This window comes from Balaenoptera physalus (genome assembly GCF_965194825.1).
Source record: "Balaenoptera physalus genome assembly, chromosome: 7".
In the NCBI taxonomy this organism is placed as follows: domain Eukaryota; kingdom Metazoa; phylum Chordata; class Mammalia; order Artiodactyla; family Balaenopteridae; genus Balaenoptera; species Balaenoptera physalus.
The window spans coordinates 65,058,181-65,078,753 of NC_138886.1; the positions used below are offsets into that span (position 1 = coordinate 65,058,181).

At 39.7% G+C, this 20,573-nt stretch overlaps 2 protein-coding genes across 27 annotated transcripts in view; one reads left to right on the plus strand and one right to left on the minus strand.

Moving 5' to 3' along the window:
- Positions 1–10,961, minus strand: part of PSIP1 (PC4 and SRSF1 interacting protein 1) — a 73,171-nt gene extending 62,210 nt beyond the window's left edge. For all 8 annotated transcript variants that reach the window (XM_082467964.1, XM_082467961.1, XM_082467965.1 and 5 more), the window contains exon 1: positions 10,869–10,961. The gene's annotated coding sequence lies outside the window, so the exon portion shown is untranslated. The remainder of the gene's footprint in view (positions 1–10,868) is intronic.
- CCDC171 (coiled-coil domain containing 171) overlaps positions 1–20,573 on the plus strand; it is a 378,190-nt gene that overhangs the window by 4,206 nt on the left and 353,411 nt on the right. For 8 of the 19 annotated variants that reach the window (XR_014265395.1, XM_082467921.1, XM_082467927.1 and 5 more), the window contains exon 1: positions 11,026–11,120. The exons of 1 other annotated variant lie outside the window; for it this stretch is intronic. Coding sequence is in view for 12 of the 18 variants with exons in the window: in XM_082467921.1 (XP_082324047.1) it covers positions 11,044–11,120 (77 nt within the window). In the remaining 6 variants the exon portion in view is untranslated. Of the gene's footprint in view, positions 1–679; positions 852–6,942; positions 10,422–11,025; positions 11,451–11,653; positions 11,698–12,896; positions 12,954–19,974; positions 20,133–20,573 lie in introns of those variants that run through there. 10 more of the 19 variants (XM_082467931.1, XM_082467928.1, XM_082467937.1 and 7 more) reach the window with 9 other exon arrangements.

The following is a 20,573-nucleotide window of genomic DNA, read 5'->3' on the forward strand; positions in this document are numbered from 1 at the left end:
CTCTAGGTTGAGGAGAAATAAGCAATAAAAGAACTGGAGACTAGGCGAAGATCCTCCTCTCACCAAACACTCCCCCAAGGCTGAGGTTCCGACCTCTTCAAAGAGGACATACCTACCACATACACAGCCACTCAGGCTGCCAGGAGTGAAGAAACTCACTAGAGTGGTCTGTAGAATTGGTTCACCATTGCTGGAGAGTATGGGCAGCCTGAATCAGTCAGTAGAAGTGGCCAGCTGCTGCCAGAGGATGTAAGTTGGCTGGACCTGATCTAAAGTAGCGTCAAGAAGAGAAAGAATAGCCTGAGAATAAAGCTGGAGCTCCTCTGTTGGAGAATGATAATGGAGATCTACAGCCTAAAGGAAAAATGTCTTCCTGCAGCTGTGGCCATGCAGTGTCACTCCACTGAACAACCATAACATTTCATTTGCTGGCCACAGAGATATGATTGTGGGGACCAGCACTGGTATCATGAATCAGGGCAAAAAAGTGTAGATTTGGAGCAGAGCAATGATATCAAATTGATGACTGGTGCATAAGAAGTTCTTGGTTACTGAAAATTTTTTATAATTTTGTTTTTATCCTAAATTTGATAAAGAGTTCTCACAACAGTTTTAAGTTGATTAAAATTTGGAGAATGTCAAACAAGCCTAATTATTTTTACTATTTTTCTTTTATAAGTCTTTGGCTGTGCTGGTGGCTATTCCAGTAAACTTGAAGAAAGTTTTGATTTACAAGAAAGCTTAACAGTCTGACTATTCTGAATTTGGGACAGAAAAAATCAAGAAGAGTTGTCAGAGGAGATAAGATACAAACATGAGTTATCTTATTCAAAGTCAAGAAATAGTTACAGGTAATAAATAGGAAATACACAACAATATGTAATAATGTTAGTAGAAACTTAACTTTTCTTTTTGGCCGCACCACGCAACTTGTGGGATCTTAGTTCCCCGGGGGATTGAACCCGTGCCCTTGGCAGTGAAAGTGTGGAGCCCTAACCACTGGACTGCCAGGGAATTCCTGAACTTAACTTCTTTTTTAACTTCTTGTCAAAATGATTCAGAAATATGCCAAAAGTCTAGAGAATTAGACTATTTTGGGAATAAAAAATAACTTTTATTTATCTGAGCCAAAATAATCAGGTTACTTTACAGGGAAAAAAAAAAATCAGATTCTAATTACTTTTTGTTTTCCATCCATATTATAATTAACACTAAAGAATACATAGGCTCTCAACTTTGTCTTTTATTATTTTTCTTATTTTAAATAAACTTTTTGAATTTATCTTTGTATACCTTTTTATGCATGCACTTAGACATACAAATATATAAATACAGTAAGTCTCCTACACACGAACGAGTTCTGCTCCGAGAGTGCTTTCGTAAGTCCCATTTGTTCCTAAGTCCCAACAAAGTTAGCCTAGGTACCCAAAAACACAGTCGGCTATATAGTACTGTATTGTAATACGTTTATAATACTTTTCACACAAATAATACATAGAAAACAAGCAAACACAAGAAATAAAGAAAACATTTTTGATACAGTACAGTACCTTGAAAAGTACAGTAGTACAGTACAACAGCTGGCATACGGGGGCTGGCATCAAGTGAACAGGCAAGAAGAGTTACTGAATGGAGGAGGGACGGGAGGTGGGAGATGGTAGAGCTGAAGGATCATCAGCAATAGGAGATGGAGCGCAATCTGCAATTTCACTCACTCCTGATGTTGATGGAATGCGTGTTCGCATCTTTGAAAGTTCGCAACTTGAAGGTTCATATGTAGGGGACTTACTGTACACTAACAGATGATTAAATTAATGGTTTTAACTAGCTTTAAAATATAACTTTAAAATATATTTAGCATTAACAGAGCAATGTATATATGTTGTTGAATATAACATCTTTATATACTGCAACAATACCCTTAAACAACAAACAGGCATGCCTTATTTACGGTTTTGATTGCATATTCCTCTTTCTATTTAATGATTCTCATTATTACAAATTTTGGATTTTTAAAACATAAGAGAAATTAGAAGGTAGGAAACCAAGAACTATCTTGCTAATTTTTTCCACTGAGCATGGATATAGGTATAGATATATAGATTATACTACTTTAATACATTTTAAGTAGGCAGAACTATATATGTGTGTATATAATAATTTAAAAACATTTGCACATCTTTCTATTGCTATTCTATAGCCATTCCATATATAAAAAGTAGGATCAAGAGTAGTTTAAAATTATCTTTAGTGGTCTTTTTTTACATAAAAATTATTTGAGTAACCACAGTATGTTTGTTAACAAACTTATTTTAATATAAATTTAAGGTCTTAAGATTGACTAAAAAATCTGGAAATTACAATTTGTGTTAACTCATTGAATCCTTATCACGCACAGTATTGTAAGAAACCATAAGATTATATCCTTTAAAAATATCCATTACTGGAATTTCCCTGGTGGTGCAATGGTTGGGAATCTTCCTGCCAAAGCAGGGGACACAAGTTCGATTCCTGGTCTGGGAAGATCCCACATGCCACAGAGCAGCTAAGCCTGTGTGCCGCAACTACTGAGCCTGCGCTTGAGAGCCCCCGAGCCACAACTACTGAGCCCGTGCACCACAACTACTAAAGCCTATGCATGCTAGAGCCCACGTGTTGCAACTAATGAGCCCACGCACTGCAACTACGGAAGCCTGCGTGCTCTGGGGCCCGCATGCTGCAACTACTGAAGCCTGTGTGCCTACAGCCCATGCTGTACAACAAGAGAAGCCACCGCAATGAGAAGCCCGTGCACCACAACGAAGAGTAGCCCACACTCACTGCAACTAGAGAAAGCCTGTGCGCAGCAACAAAGACCCAGCACAGCCAAAACAAAAAAAGAAAAAGAAAAAGAAATTACTGCAATTTCATTTAGCCAAATACAGTTTTATGTTTGTAATCTTTTTTCTTTTTTGGCTGCATGGCGCAGCCTGCAGGATCCTAGTTCCCAGACCAGGGACCTACCCCCGGGGCCCACAGTAGCGAAAGTGCACAGTCCTAACCACTGGACCCCCAGGGAATTCCCTTATGTTTGTAATCTTAAACCATCCATGGAAATAATAATTTACTGGGACCATAGAATTAAAGTAGAAATTTAAAAGGTTTAAATCATGAGAAACTAAACCCAAGGCATGTATTAAAAAAATATGCAATACATATATATTTAGCTAACACTTTTATTGTGAGAAGGTCAGAGAGAAGACAAAGTTTTAAGCTAAAGGTGTTACAACTAATATATCCAAAGAATCATCTATTTATCAGTAATATTTCACAGACTTTTAAAAATTATAAGTAAACTTGTATATTTACATATAAAACATTTAAAAAAAATACTTTTGAACTCATGCTAAAAGCTCTGAGTGTCTAGCTTTCCTTCTTATCTTACCTAAACTCACCTCCAAAGTAACTCACAATGAGGAAATTAGGGAAGGCTCTTCTTTAGGGAGGTTTTAAAGGGTTTTGCTAGCGAGGAATGCCTTGGGATGGTTGAATTGTTGGGCAGAGTGTGGAGGAAGGTCTTGAGGCAAGTCTTAATGAGAAAGCTTTTGGTCTTGATAAATAAACTTTTTAGTTCACAGCATTATCTTCCAGGAATAGGTATTTTCTGGAGCAAATAGATTATTTTTGCTTGGTGTCAGTATTATTCAACATAGGGACAAGAAAGCATGCTTGGTCTCATGAGGGTGTAACTCATTGATTGGGATTATGTTGGTTTCCCCTGTGTCCCCTCACTAAAATGTAAGCTCCATGAAAGCAGAGATTTTTGTGTGTATTGTTTGCTTTTATATTTTCATAACCTACAACATCTAGCAAATAGTAAGCGTTCAGTAAATATTTGTTAACAAATCTTAATTAATTAAATGCATAGAAAATTTTGAAAAATGAGATGGCCTAGAAGTTAAAAATGTACTACAAAGGTATAATAATTAAAACATGGTGATATTGGGACATAGACAGATAGACACATTGATCAGAATAGAAAATGCAGACATATAGATATATGTGTGTATACATATCTGTATATCTATCTATAAGCATATCTATCTATAAGTATATGTATAGATAGATAGCTCCCAAACTTTCAGTCCTCTTAAAGAGTCATCCTTCTCAAGTATATTTTTTTAAAAGGGGAGGGGTTTGTCTCACAGTTGCTTCTGAGTTGGCCACTGCTTCTCTGCCAGTGAGCCCCTCAACGCTTCTGTGTTCCTTTGAGTTGCTCACAACCTGGAACTCATTAACTGCACTTTCCTCCTTCATCAATGCGGACATCTCTACAAGGGCTTCTACAGAAGGCAAGAAGAGGGTAATATGGGGGTAGGCCTAGCTTCCCTTCATAAATTGGACCTTCCTTCCATCTACAACTCCAACTATAAAGCTGTTCTCTAGTGAGAGTTATAACATTTAAGACTATACATTCAATGTGCCTTTTTACAAAGCTGGAGACAAAGATGCCCACTAAGTTATAAACTTAGAGGTCCACTATGTACTCCCTCAGTTCTTCTCTCCTCAGTCTTCAGATTGAGGCCAGAGTGCTTCCTTTTTCCTTTTGGGAAATCCTAACTTCTAACCAAGGAGGATAGTCTCGCTGTAGGAGACATTTTCCTCCCCACAAGTACAGTTCTCTAGATATGAGTTATTTCACCTAGAACAAAAACTCACAACTTCAACAGGCAAATCTAGGGTGAACTTTGGGAGATTAAATCCCGTCTAGCAGTCCCACGCAGGTTAAGAAATCTGGACCTCTTTCAGACCTTCCCACTAGAGAGAAATGCACATAGCTTCTTTATTTTTTTTGGAAGTCTACTGAGTGAGTAAATATGGGACTAGAAATAGATATCATTCATATCACTTAAGGATAAATATTGGAGAATGCTAGTTTAAATTTACAAGCAGAAGAAAAACACATTCCTATTGCCCATAATTTGCAAGAACACCACTAGTCATATTGGAATAATTAACTTCACATTGTTATACAAACTGATTTTGGTTCCTTTCTTTCATTATTGCCCTCACTCCCACTCCTTAACACTTCTACTTTCAAATTGTGCTTTTTAGATTGTCCAGGAATAATAATAAATAGGCTCAATGTTTAAATTAAATATTTAATTTAAATTTATATTTCTTTAAAGGATGCTACCTTATCTACGATGACTTGGCTACAGCTTTATAATTATTCATTATAAGGTTATGAATTAAATTCTTAGACTTGGTACAAACTTTCTAAATTCTGATGGCAGTAGTGGTGTATTAGTGATTTAATGCATCTAGTTACATAAGATAAAAGTGGCATTTCTGGATGTTACTAAACTTCTTGAGTAATCAGATAAATGCAAATTAAAAGAACATTAGAACAATGGCATATCACTTTTTGCTTATCAGATTGGAAACGTTTCAATACCGCAAAAATATCTACTGCTGGCAAGGGCAGAAAGAAGTAGATACTCTCATACAATGTTGATATTTCTTTAAATTGATACTCTTTCTGAAAAGTAACCTGGTACTATGTATAAAAAATTAAAGTACAGCTATCAAATGTTGACTCCTTAAAAGCTCATCATAAAAACTGTTAAGTTTATTAGATTTACTGTAGTAAGGAAGAACACTACCTTGACTGAGCCTTAGTAGTGACTCAAAATGAAAAATTAGGCCCAGTTATTTATAGGGTTTTAGGGCTTGGGCTGAATATTTTTAGGGAGAGAAGCAAGTCAGGGAAATGTTTGGGATCAGGCAGAGTTTATGATACAACAGCCTTAGATTGGTGGGCACAGCAAGGCAATGGTTTTGAATAATTTCTTGGTAAATAAACTGTTAGCCTTCATAAGCAATCTGTTTAGTAAGTTCACAGCCTTATCTTCCAGGAAAATGTGTCAACTGGAGCAAGCAACAACGTTATTTTTGTTTGGTCCCAGAATTGTCTAACAAAAGTACAGGAAAGTATGTCTAGTCCCACTATTATAGTAAGTCCCCTACACATGAATGAGTTCCATTCCAAGAGCGCATTCGTAAGCCCAATTTGTAAGTTCAACAAAGTTAGCCTAGGTACCCAACTAACACAATCAGCTATATAGTACTGTACTGTAATAGGTTCATAATACTTTTCACACAAATAATACATAAAAAAACACAAAAAATAAAGAAAACATTTTTAATCATACAGTACAGTACCTTGAAAAGTACAGTCGTACAGTACAACAGCTGGCATACAAGGGCTGGCATCGAGTGAACAGGCAAGAAGAGTTACTGACTGGAGGAGGGAGAGGAGGTGGGAGATGGTAGAGCTGAAGGATCGTCAGCAATAGGAGATGGAGGGCAAGCTGCAGTTTCACTCACACCTGACATTGATGGCACAGGTTCTGGTTCCTTGTTGGAACCAGATGCACGTTTGCATCTTTTAAAGTTTGAAACTTGAAGGTTCAAAGGTTCGTATGTAAGGGACTTACTGTATTTAACATAGGGAAAGGTAGTTATATCGGTTTTGGTTTTCAATGCTTATCCTTTTATCCATCAATTCCTATTCTAGGTATTTATACTATGACTTTAAAAAGACAAATATGTGGGACTTCCCTGGCGGTCCAGTGGTTAAGACTCCATGCTTCCACTGCAGGGGGCGTGGGTGTGATCCCTGGTTGGGGAACTAAGACCCCACATGCCACACGGCGCGGCCAAAAAAAAAGACAAATATCCAAAGTATACCTTTGGAGACAGTGTTTTATTTTTATTTTTTAAGTAAAGAAACAAAGCAGAAACAACCTAAATGATGGGATAAATTATGGGCATTCATAAAATGGATTACAATAAAGGTAATCCATAAAAAGGTATATTTTTTCATATTAACATAGAAATGTATTAAAGCTGTATTGTTAAGTTAAAAAAAAAAATCTATCTACCTACCTACCTACCTACCTATCAATAGCAGTGATGTGCTGGAGCTGGCTCCCACAGGACTCTTGAGAGCCAAATGTACATATTTCTTCTGAACTCTGCAGTCAAGAGACTGCATGTTGGTTGCTTGAAATTAGCCACAGTGGCAGTATTTAGTATACATCAAGGAAATCAGCACACCACTGGCTTCAAGTAACAGAAAACATGACTAGCACAGACTTGAATTCTAAGACCATTAATTGTTTTGGTCAGAAGGAAGTCCAGGAATGGATCAGAAACTAAGGAGTGTCATGGAGCATCAAGGCTCTTTTTATTCTCACCTCCGTAGGCGTGCCCTTACATTTCATTGTTCAGAACTGGTAACACAGCCAACCCTAGCTACCAGGGAGCTTTGGAGAGCCAGTAGCGAGCAGGAGGAAAATAGGATAGATCAGACCATTGATCTCCTTAAGTTCTACCTATTACTGCTGCAAACAAATTAAGGTTTTCAGCAAGGATGGTGTAGGAAATGGAAAAGCAGTGTCTGCTACTATTGTGTGTATGCACACGTGCGTAAATATAGAAATAAATGAATAAATGTGCCTTCTTTAAAACGTATTTATTTATGCATCAAAATGTTATATTAGAAATATAATACATTCCTAACAGTTTTAAAATCTAGACTGGGAAGGTAGGACTTGGGGGAGAATTTTACTTTTAAAATTGCCCTGACTTAAGTGACCATGTATTTATTATTGGAACAAAGGATAAAGACGTATGCTTTTTTGAAAAAAATTAGAATACATGTGAAACCACTTAGCATAGTGCTTGGCACATATGTTTAATAAATAATGTTATCTTTTATATTAGCCTATATATCTTAAAACTTTTAATATAAGTCCATATCTACCTCTTATTACATTTATTTGTGTTTTCTGTTGCTGATGTGAATGAGAGGGAAGATTTATTGTGAGATAAGAGAAGGTAAGGCTGGAAAGGCAGGTAGGGACAAGAATAAGGGCCCTTGATGGATGGAGGAAAAGTATGGGTTTTATCCAGTAAGGACTGAGGAGCCATTAAAAGAATTAATGAAGGGTAACGTAATCAGAGTTATGCTTCAGAAGGATCATTTCCGTTATAGCACACAGTATGGGGATTGAAGGAGCAAAGAACCAGAGCCACCAACAGCAACAATTATGGCAGGGCTCGCAGTTCTAACAATTGATACCAAAGCAGAGTAATAATCAAGCACCTGGTGTTTGAACCTTCTGGGAGAGGTTACTAGGGTCAAAAGGATGTGGCTCATCTGGTGTTAAAAAACCCTGTGGCTCACATGTACACAATCAGCTCCTAACACTCCCTTAGTGCCAGAAAGGTGCATATGTGCCCTTAGGCCTGCTTTTGATTTTTTTCTATTTTTTGATCTTCTCCTCTCATACTTCCCGGTTTAAAAATGCCCTAGATGTTAGTTGTCAACTTGTAAAAATGTTGAGAATTTGCACAGAAGGAGGAGGTGGGTGACTTGCGTCAGCCACAGCAAAGGTCCTGATTACAGGTGTCTGGATATGAAACAATAAGGAAACAAATAAATGAAGATGATTAGTGGGAGGCATAGAAAGACCACAGGAGACAAAGTAAGTAGGATTTAGTAATTCTCAGATGAAGGAATTGAGAGCCTGAGAGAGAAGAAAGATTCTCTAAGTTTTTTTTGTTCGGTTGTCTGAGATTATAAGTTTTATAAATAGGTAGAGCAGTTTGTGGGGCTCCAGTGAGAAGCTGAGAAAGATCATTAAGTTTTAGATATATTGAACTCAATACTGACAGACATTAAAATGACACTGTTCAAATGAGAGTTAAAAAGTCAAGGTCAGAGCTCAGCTTATGATATTATGGTATGTGAGGTGGACATAAAGAATTGAAAGTTGCGGACCCAGAGTTCACACTTGCAGGAATGGATGACATCACCAAGAAAGGTACTATGGTAAATGGTGAAGGTTGAGGGCAAAACTGAGAAAGTATACCCTTAAGGGGCAAGGTGATAATGGTTTCCTGAGCAGCAGCAAAAAGGTCAGAGAGCTGCCTAAACCCTGAGTCTCACCTATGCTGGAGAGAAATCTGAGGGTGATCAAAGTGTCAGCGAACCCAAGGAGCCTGGGATTTGGTAATGAGGTCATTATTGACTGTGAAAGCTGTTTTGGAAGAGTGGGGGTGATGGATCGAATAGTATCTCAAGAGAAAGAATGAGATGAGAATTGTGACTCGAGGCTAAAAGAAAAGTGGGCTAGACAGCATCTTTCTGTACAGCTTTCCTAAGTAGTAGCATGTTAGGCAAACAAGAGACAACAAAGAATTGACCTTGTAACTACTAGAAAAACACAGAAAACCTCCAAGTATTTGATAACAGTCTGATTTATTGTTTAATTATTAAAACTTTTCTGCTCAACATCCTTCATTTAGCTCTGTTGCTTGGTAAACTACGTATGACCTAGACGGCCCTCTGTGATCTGGGTTCTGCTTCTCCAGCCTGACATCTTACTCCCCACATCCACTACCCCAAGACCGCACACAGAGCTTTGTTCAGTTTTCCAAATGCCTCTTGCTGTTTCCTGTCCTGTTTGCAGCTTCCATGTCTTCCAATTCCTTTTAACTTGGTGAATCTATGACTACCTTCCCAAACTGAACTCAAAGTTCTCTATAAAGCCTTTCTGGTTGTTCAGGGTTGGTATTATACTTCCCTTTTCTGAATCCCACTGTACCTATATCATATATCCTGCATTTCTACCATCTAGTTCTGGGCTGGGTATATAGTCTGTATTCAATAAATGCTGAATGAACAAATACATGAAGATTGCAAGTCTTCATGTTGCATCCATTTTTTTCATTTTAAAAAAGTGTGCAGTATAGTACATTTGGCATTTCTTGCTGTACAATATTCAATTTTGTGATTTTGCTAAAACACAAATAAAAAATTTATATTATTTAAAACTTGTAAAGTAAAAAAAGCCCTAATATCATTAGTCTGTTGTAATTGTCCATTTCGTTTCTAAATGTTAGAGTGGGCTCTTTTCTCCTTTCCATAAACTCTTTTCTTTGAAGAAATTATCCTCTTTCTGGCTAAACTGTTAGGAAGCAGGATGTGCCTCCTTTCCTAATCTAAATGACTAAACTCAAGCCAATTAAAGTTTCAGAGTTTCAATGTCACAGGAATCAAGGAGGTTTTAATCTCAGGGAGACAGGGAAAAGACGGCCGCTACACCTGGTTTCAGGTTGATTACAAGCCACGAGGCACTATTTAGCATAAAAGGTTCTTTTTGTATTAAACACCTTTTCGGGAGGAGGAGGTGGTGGTGCTGAAGATGAAATCCTGAGTCAAAATCCCGCCAATTTGCATTGTTCTTTGGGGAACAGGCTTTCAAAAGCCAAGGAACAAAAGAGGATTTGGTTTTCCAATCTCCCTGAGGCAGCAGCGGCTACCAGAAGAAACCAAAGTATAAATTATCAACGAGGAAAGCCTGTGTGGGGTGCGTGTGTGTATGTGTGTGTGTCGGGGGTGGGGAAGAGGAGGAGGGTAGGAAAGGGAGCTGGAGCACTTGCTAAGGCTCTGAGGACTTTTTCGCGAGGTACCTCGTTACGTAATATTTATAACGAAAGGCGCTGCAGCAGCACCAGCGAGCTGGCCCGCATTTTCCGTCCCCGTTTACAACCACCAGCTGGGATACAATGGGGATGGGAGGAGGGGACTAGAAGCGTCCGGCAGGCGGCGAGCGGTCTAAACAGCGGGAAACCAACCACTGGTGCAGAAGCGAGCCCAGAGAATTTTCCCCGGTTCTGGCACCAGACCACGGACCCCGCGGGTGTACTGACCCTACGGACCAGCAGGGGAGCCAGCTTAAAAATACAGCATCTGGGATCCGACCTCTTAAGATTTTTATTCAGTAGGCGGGGAAAAGGAGCTAGAGCTTAGAAACCTGCCTTTTCAGTCGTCTCTCTGGGGATTCTGGGACGGTGACCCGGGCACCGCACACTGAGACCACCACACTGGAACGTGGGCCGAGGGGTCCTCAGGCGGGGGGAGAAGGTGGGGCCCCCACTAGGCGCGGGACCGCGCGCGGTCGCGAGCGCGCCGCTCCCCAGCAACAGCGCATGCGCCGGTCGCCTTCCAGCGAAGCCGCGCAGCTTCGCGGGCCCGGATCTTCCAATCGGAGCCCGGCGTTCTCCGAGTGCGTATCCTGGAGCTGCCGGCTGCCGGAGGCGGGAGGAAAGGGGCTCCCCGGGCCCGGGCGGGGCCGGGGCCAGCGAAAGTCTGCGGAGGTCTGCGAGGGAAGTCGAGTCTCCGGAAGTGGCAGTTGTAAACACCGTCTCGCTGGGGCTGGTCTCCCTCTTGTTCCCCCCTGTGCTCTTTGTTTCCCCTACCTGGGTCTTAGAGTCCGTCGTATTCCAACAGTTTTTGCTCTGACCCCGCGGTCGGCCTGGGCCTCTTTCTGCCTTTGAGACCCGAAGCTGCCCCAGGGGTCTTGGGTGTGCAGTCTGGATCACGGGAGACCCCTGAGGTAACCACCGGGTGTGGGGTTTTGGAGGAGAAAGATTTGGGCGGGGAGGTGTTGAGAGGAAAGGTATAGGGGGCTGCAGTGAGGGTTATGGGGACCCCAAGTTAGTTTGAGGCTGTTCTGTGGCAGTTCGTGTCGTCTCTGGGGACACACCTCCAGCCCCATGGGCCGGGCTTCTGCGCCCACCTGGAGGAAGATCTTCCTGGAGCATCCTAGCCAAAGACCGGTGTCTCAGTACCCAGACGACTGGGTAGGGACCAGAGGGCAGGACCCAGAGGGCCTGGACTTGGAGCTTCTTAGGTTTACAACTCCGGACTGCTGGGCTCTTTCCCTCTCAAGAATCAGTAAGTCCTTCGAGGACAAGGACCAGGTCTTTTTCATCCCTTTTTAATAAAAATGCCAGCCACGCCCTAGACATTCTATAAATGCTCGGTAAACGAAAGAAAGAGTTTATGCTAGGCTGTCTTCTGTAGCTTCTACACCAGGACTCTTAGGAGACAGAAGAGAGGGCTGTGAGTTTTTCCCGGGCTGTGCAATTTCTGCAGAAGTGGAGCCTACTTTTGACTGTTCTTTATTTATTCCATGTGATATTTATCCTAGGCAAATACACTATTTTTTTCGTTTTAAGCAGATCTCCAATGATAACTGCGTAAGTTTACTTGAGAAGCAATTTCATTAGGTGTCCGACTCTTTTGAAGACATTACACATCGATGTTTTATAGTTGTTTTCATAATCTTGGCGAAAAGAACCTAGCATTTTTTGTCACTTGTTTTATTGAACAATTAGTGCCTAATAACAACAAAAGCCTAGAGTCGGAAATGCACTTGGTTTCCCATGAAATGAAGAGGAAACAAAGGCAGTGCAACCTTCTAAAAGGAAAGATGAAGGCAGTAATTTTAGTCTGGAGCTTTCTGTATTAGTCTGGTGGAGGTTTTTATTAGCTGTGTGACCTCAGGCAAATCACCTAAGCTCCCTGGGCATTAAGATGCCTTATCTGTCAGATAAGGAGGATGGACTTGGTCTCTAAAGTCCCATTTAATTCTAAAATACTGACTGCCTCAGCCCATTTGTCTTGGTCTTGTTTTCATGAAAGAACCAAACATCTTTTTTAAAGGTGAAATGTATAAGTTTGCTGATAGACACCCACAACACAGTTGTGGTTACTGTTGAAGACAGCACTGTGTTATGAAAGAGGATGGATTTAGGAGTCAGCCAGAATATGAGCTTGAATTCTAACCCTCCCACTGTTTATCTTTACACAAGTTACTCAACCTCTCCAAGCCTCAGTGTTCTCATCTGTGAAATGTGCATAATAATCTCTGGGGTTATTGGGAAGATTCACTGAGATCAGGTATGCTTAATGTAGTGTCTGGCGTGTAGGAAGTGCTCAATAATAGCTTTTATCTTTTCATCCTCCCTGCCCCTCCCTTTTCCCCTGATCTGTGCAGACACATTGAGAGAGATGAGTATATTCTGGATGACCAACAGAAGGACTCAAATGTGAGGTAGGAAAACTTAGTACCAGTGGTGACTCTGAAATCTAAAGCAGAATTGTCTTACTTACTCTCGGGATGTCCAGACCATTGATCTCTTGGCTTCAGTTGCCCTATTACCTATTTCTAAAAACTTCTTATTGAAGAATGATATACATAACATCCCCTCATCTATTTTCAGTGGGAATGGTGAGAATAGTCCAACTTCACTACCAGGAGAAGATTAAGATATTAACACATTAACATAAAAAGCTGATTTAAGCTTTGCTGTTATCCATCACTGCCCAAAGGATGCCCTGGTTTTCACCCAGCCCTGTGGAAATTCCATCCAGATTGAGAAATCCACTGGAAGTCTGAGTCATCTCTCATTAAGAAGACCCTGACTTGTAGTTAGTTTGGAAGTGTGAAAGAATGATCTGTGTTTAAGATATCTGCAGTATCGAGCAGAGTGCTTCCCTGACAAGCACGGGAAGTCATGGGGTGAGCCATGTCTTGAAGGTCAATAGCAAGGCACACAGCAGAGCTCTGGAGTCAGGGATTTCTCATTCTAGGTGGATTGATGGGGCTTTGAATCCTGACTTTGTCACTTACTAGAGATGTGACTTGGGACAAGTGACTGAATTATCTTTAAGCCCCAGTTTCCCCCTGGTATAAAATGGGGATATTAATGGTATCTTCCCTTGGGGTTCGTGTAGCGTGAAATGAGATAATCTGTTGAGTCTTGAGCATGATACCTGGAGAAGGGTTGTTTGCCACAGTAGGAATGATGACAGCAGGGAGTGGCTTTGGGGTATCAATTTGTTCATAGATAATGATGAATTGAATATTTTCAAATGGAAAGCATTATTTAAAGAGTTACACAGATATTGAGGCTGAAGAGAAAGGCTCTCATTGATTGCATATCATAAGAAATTTTTAATTATACATATAGATTAGTCAAATTATTGTTTATCTTAACTTGTAACATTTCATAGGGAAGTTTCAAGTAAAGCTAGGAACATGTATTTATGTGGGGACCCTGCATTTCTTTGGCTTAGCTAAATGAAAATATTCCACTGATATTTTCATTACTGTACCTAGCTACTTTAGCTTCCTCATCATTTCCTCTTTCCGTTCTTGTGAAAGAAAAGGGAGATTTTGCTACATCTCTGCTATATTCAATAGCATAGAAGTCCCATCATAGTTTAAATTCAACCACAGACCTACAATTGGCCCTTTGTTGATTTAGTTTTCCTAAAATACAGGTAGGCCCTTGAACCCTAGTGTCATCAAGAGCTGATATCAGAGAGAGGAAGAAAATAAGAGTTTGCCAAAGGAGGCTATAGACAGCATATATTTTTTATGATGATGAATTTAAAAAATTGGGATATAATTCACATAACATAAAATTCACCATTTTAAAGTACACAATTTGATGGTTTTCAATATATTCACTAAGCTGTACAGCAATCACCATTATCTAATTCCAGAACATTTCCATCACCGCCCCCCGCCCCCCCGCCAAAAGAATCCTCATAACCTGCTAGAAGTCAGACCCAATTCCCCCTCTCTCTACCCTCTGATAACCACAAATCTGTTTTCTGTTTCTATAGATTTACCTATTCTGGAAATTTCACATAAATGAAGTTATACAATATGTGGCCTTTTGCATCTGGCTTCTTTCACTTAGCATAATGTTTTCAACGTTCATCCATGTTGTGGCATGTATCGGTACTTCATTTCTTTTTATCGTTGAATAATATTTCATATTTTGTTTATATATGGGCCAATTGATGGATATTTGGGTTGTTTTCACTTTTTGGCTGTTTACGAACAATGGTGCTGTAAACATTTGTGTACAAGTTTTTGTTAAAGTCCAGTAATTAGCTTAGAATGTGTCTTGTTGTTGGTTGTGCTGGCTTAGTATTCTCAAATATGCAGTTTGTTTGTTGAAAGTGTGGATTAAAATCTTTTTGTATTTCAGGACAGTTTTCTTGAATTACAGTTTTTAGTGTTTGTTCTGTTCCCCTTGCTTTGATCTTCTTATTCAGGGACTCCTGTTGTCCGCATGTTGGTTATTCTTTGGGTATTTTCAGTATTTTTTCACTTTCTCTTGAATCATTTTGATCTCTTTCTTAAATTTTTATTTAAAAATTGTACTTCTTTTTCGTTTTATACGTCCTTAAAGGCATTTTTTTGAACATGTGTATTTACTCTTGTTCCCTCTAATTTAATCTTCCTTGCAGAAATGATTTTTAATTTCTAATTCTTTCTGATCTTTTTCACCTTATTTCTGAGGTTTTTTAAAATTTTATTTTAATTTATTTTAATTTTTCTGATATTTATATATTTATTTATTTATTTAAGAGAAGTCAGTTCAGTATTTAAGTGCCTTATTCAGTCTCTAATTCTGATTCCTATTCTTTCATGCCTTATACCATTTTGTTAATGTCTTGTAGCTCATTTTGAAATACTAAGTTATGATTTTCATCTGTTTTGTGGGCATGTCTTTCTGTCATTCTTTCATTTATAGGAGTCCATTCTGTTCCTTACTCTCTATTTCCTTATGTTTGTATGGGATTTGACCACCCTACTTTTCTGTTGCTTATTTTTATGAAAGGTTAGTTTACCTGAACTTTGAGCAAGGTTCAGGAAAGCTTTTCTAACTTCACAGAACCCTGTCTTTTGTTTATTGTGAGTGTTAAAAACTATGGTGGCTCGGTTTTGAGATTTCCTTGTCCTATTTCCTCCTACAGTTTGGTCTGGGCCATCTCTTTACTTTGTCTTCATTGCCCCTACCCTGCTCAGTTTTGATTCCAGCCTCTACTGATTCTCATTAGTGTGGGCCCCTGTCCAGGAAGTAACTTGACAGGTCAGTTATGAAGGTCTGTGAGGCTGGACTGTACCAACCCTTTCAGGACTCTCTTACCATACGCCTGTTTCATGTGCCAGTTTCAGCTGCTGCTCTCAGGTTGTACTACAGTGCTTTCCATTAACTGTCTGTTGACCCTTTGGGGGTCCTTTCAGATGCATACTTGTTATTTTCCTCTGCTTTCTTCTCTGTAGATACCTCCACTCCGTGCAGGTTTTGTGGCTGTTCGTGGTTTGCCCTTATTCATTTGTATTTTGTAATTATTTTTTTTTTGTAAATATTGCCCATTTTTCTCTATCTAGTTACCTTAGATAGGATTTTTATAAACTCTGTTATGTAAATTAATTAGGAAATTAAACTATAGAAAAACAAAGAGACTTTATAAAAGACACACACAGGCAGGGCTGGTGTAAGAACCCATTTTGCAGTTTACATGTCACTCTTTTTTTTTTCTATTTAACCCTGCAAAAACATTTTCAAGCTTCTTATACATATTAGTTTTCTTTTGTTGTGTAACAAGTTACCAAAAAGTTAGTGGCTTCAAACAGCCCTCATTTATTATTTCTCAGTCTCTGTAGGTCAGGAATCTGGGCACCGCTTAGGTGTGCCCTCTGTTCAGAGTTTCACTAAGTTGCTGTCAAGGTGCTGCTGGCTGTGTTCTCATCTGGAGGCTTGACTGGAAAGAATCTGCTACCCAGTTCATCCAGGTTGTTGGCAGAATGTATTTCCTGTTGGCATCTGTATGACCGAGGGATCCGGCTTTTTACTGCCTGTGGGTTGGAGGCTGCCTGCAGTTCCCTGCCATGTGGCCCTCTCCGTAGGCAGTTCACAGCGTGACAGTGTGCTTCTTCACGATCAGCTAGAGGTTGTCTGTCACTTCACTCTGCTAGGACAGAGTCTTATATAACATAGTATAATCATGGGAGTGCAGCCTGTCACCTTTGCCATATCCTGTTGGTCAGAAGCAAGTCACAGGTTCTGCCCGCAGTAAAGGGGAGGGTATTATACAAGAGAGAAACACCAGGGGACAGAGATCATGGGGACCATCTACCTACTACGTTATCTGTATCAGTGATCTGGAAGTTAATGAAACTTGCACCTGAGCTATAGAAGACGATTTTCTCTCTAGAAGACCATTCAGATGTGAAGATGTTACATAGCAAAATAATACACTGAAAAATGGTGGTTGCCTTCAATTTAGCTTTATTGAAACAGCTATGTTAAAATTTGGTAAACTACCTCTTCCCACACTTCTCTGCCCAAGATCAAACCAAAACAAAAAGCGCAGACATTATTAAGGCCCTAAGTATATAAATTCTTTTCCTGTGAGGTAAAGAGAGGTTCTGTTTGTGCCTGTTGTGACACATATGCATACGTGTGTGTATTTCATCCTTTTCACAAAAATAGAGACATTTTATATATACTTTTGAGCCTTGTACATTACTCTTAAGTATGGAACAGTCCCTTCTAACTCTTTTACTTCCATTCTGAAGGCAGTTCCTCTGGAGTCTGAGCTTTGGGGACATGGTGGTAAGATGAAAAGATTTTGGGACTCAGTATCAGAAGAGCTTGATTGAGTCCTTGGTGTCCCCTACTTAGTAGCTGACTGGCCTTAGGCAAGTCATTTAAGCCTTTCTGAATTAGATGAGTTTCTGTAATTGAAATGAGGATAATGAACCTCAGGTAAGGTAATTTATAGTTTAACTGTATCAACAATGACCTTGTAGAAAGAGCTTGGGCTTTAGAGTTAGATAGATAGATAGTAGTGAGTTGGAATTTTGGTTCTGTAACTATGTGTCTTTTGACAAATTACTTCTAATCTCTTAGTTTTCTCTGTTGAAAAGGATAATCTTTACATTGCAGTGTTGTAAGGGTTGGAGTTCTATAGTTCTATGTATAAATAAAGTACCAAACACAGTGCTTGGCATTTTACTAGGTGCTCAATAGATTAATGATAGTGGTGTTAGCTTGTCTACCACTATTCCCAAACTTCGTATTTAGGTCCCTGGAGAAATGGGATTTTTTTTCCCCCCATCTTGGTGAAAGTTCTGTCGTCTTTGTCCTAGGTCAAACTATTCTGCATCAGCTGTGTGAATCACTGACTGTTTTGAAGATCCCTTAGTGTTTGGCTGTAGGAGCCATTAGTCAGTTCTCAGTACTGTGTTTTGAGTCTACATCTCAGTTGGCTTATTTGAGTCTCTTTTCTTTCAGTGATCTCTCTCAGGGTTGTTTATTGGGAGCAGGGACAGATCAGTTTAGATTTTTTTTGGGGGGGGGCATCTTCTAGCTATCCCTGTATACCTACAATTTTACTAAACAATTCTGGTTTTTTTCATAATGGTGTGCCTTGGTGGGTCATTTATCACTCAGTGTCCTGGCCTCTCAATGGGCCCGTTTAATTTTTATTTATTTATTTTTTTGGTTGCGCCACATGACTTGCAAGATCTTAGTCCCCCACCGGGGATTGAACCCAGGCCCCTGGCAGTGAGAGCTCCAAGTCCTAACCACTGGACCATTAGGGAATTCCCACTAAACAATTCTTTTATTACATCTTTAACCAGACCAAATCACCCCAAGTGTCACCTACTCCTTTCCTTTATCAGAGATTGCAGAGGGTTTGTGTTACAGTAATAGAAACTGACAGTGACTGTGTACTGTATATGTGCTGTGTATATTACTTAAATATCAAATATATGAGCTTGATATAGTTATCTCCTTATGGTTGAGGAAACAAGCTCAGAGAGTTTAAGTGACTTGCCCATGACCACATACTTGTAAGATGCTTATTGGAATCCTAGCTCAGATCTCTCTGAGACCAAATCTCATGGTCTTTCTTAGGATATCGGACTTCTACTGGGGATACCAAGAGACACTTGTGAGATCTTCATATTTGTGTCTACTTGGAGTTAGTTAGTTATTGTTATCTCTCTGGTTGAGATGTTTACCCAGAGATTCCTTCATACTGTAGTAAAGTAACTTACAATTGTTGACTCTGTATAATTTGGAGTATCTCTGGTAGAAGAGTGTTCTGGAGAGAAGGCCAGGGTAAGTGACACATACTCTCTTCTTTCCTTTTTCCTCTTCAATCCCTTGGGAGAAGGCCTTTGAAAATTATTGTAAGATCTTTTATGTGGCAGTGCCTTGGCCTCTTTGACTGTAACATTGCATTAAAAATATTTCATTTATGAAAAAGTCTTTTGGGACCCCAAAACATCCCTGGACTGCATTTTCTTTCATACTGAATTCTGTGCCCTAGAGATAGGAACTACCTATTCCTCTTCCAGTTTAAGAACAATTAGTCACTATTTTATTACTTTTTATTTGAGAAATTAAAATAATCTTATAGTATTAGCTTGTTCTTATAAGAAGGAATTTCTTTCTAATGTTTTGTCATTTTTGTTTCTAATCTTTTTTTTTTTTTTTGAAAATGTTGTTTGCTTTTTTTTTTTTTAAATTTTAAATTTATTTATTTATTTATTTTTGGCTGTGTTGGGTCTTCGTTTCCGTGCGAGGGCTTTCTCTAGTTGTGGCGAGCGGGGGCCACTCTTCATTGCGGCGCGCGGGCCTCTCACTGTCGCTGCCTCTCTTGTTGCAGAGCACAGGCTCCAGACGCGCAGGCTCAGTAGTTGTGGCTCACGGGCCCAGTTGCTCCGCGGCATGTGGGATCTTCCCAGACCAGGGCTCGAACCCGTGTCCCCTGCATTGGCAGGCAGATTCCCAACCACTGCGCCACCAGGGAAGCCCCCTGTTTCTAATCTTATTTAAAAAATAAAACACTGTGGCTTTTATTTTTGTAAACTTAAAAAAAAATGTTTATTTAGGCTGTGTCAGGTCTTAGTTGTGGCATGCGGGGTCTTCATTGTGGCACGTGGAATCCTTTTGTTGTGGCATGTGAACTCTTAGTTGTGGCATGCATGTGGGATCTAGTTCCCCGACCAGGGATTGAACCTGGGCCCCCTGCACTGGGAGCACAGAGTCGTACCCACTGGACCACCAGGGAAGTCCCCAAACACTGTGGCTTTTAAAAATACAAGTATTTAAAAAAAAAAAAATACAAGTATTTACATGTTTTTTAAAGAATAATCTTAAATATACAGACAAGTCAAAGAACAAAAGAAAAATCACCCCTAGTCTCAGGACTCATATAAATAACTACTGTTATATTGTTTACTATTCTAACAGACTTCAGCCTGTGTAACCTGTAAGCCACAGACATCTTGGACAGTTTTAATCATTAATAACGAAGTATATCATTAAGCAACAGTGGGGTATTTTAAAAGAGTTGGAAGACTCATCATGAGTTTGGACACTTCAAATAATGCCTCTGGTGATATCCAAAGGTAAGCCTCCAGTCTCTTCTTCTAGTTGAGGAATGCTTTTGGTTGCAGGGAGCAGGGAGAAATAAGTGGTTGGAGAGGCTGATTGTAAGAATTCTCCCGGGATGGTAAGGGGAGTGGAAGTTTCATGGGACTGGAGGAGCAGGAATGATGCCTCACAGAAACCAGAACTGGGTCTGGAGACTGTGTGGCTCTTCATGCTCCTTTGTTAACTCAGGGTACGAAAGTCGGTGTCTGTACTTTCTCCAGTCCCTAGAGACTTGCTTATTCTTTTCCACTTCTCTAAATCTTTTCGTCTGCTTATTCATTCTTACTTGGCTTGCCACAATCTGTGTTGCTGTGTTTCCTCTTATTTCCTCATTGCCCCAACTCTGATTCATCACTCTACCTACTTAAGCGTTCTGTTAGTTTTAGCTCCTGTTGCTAACTGCTCCTTTTCTTGGA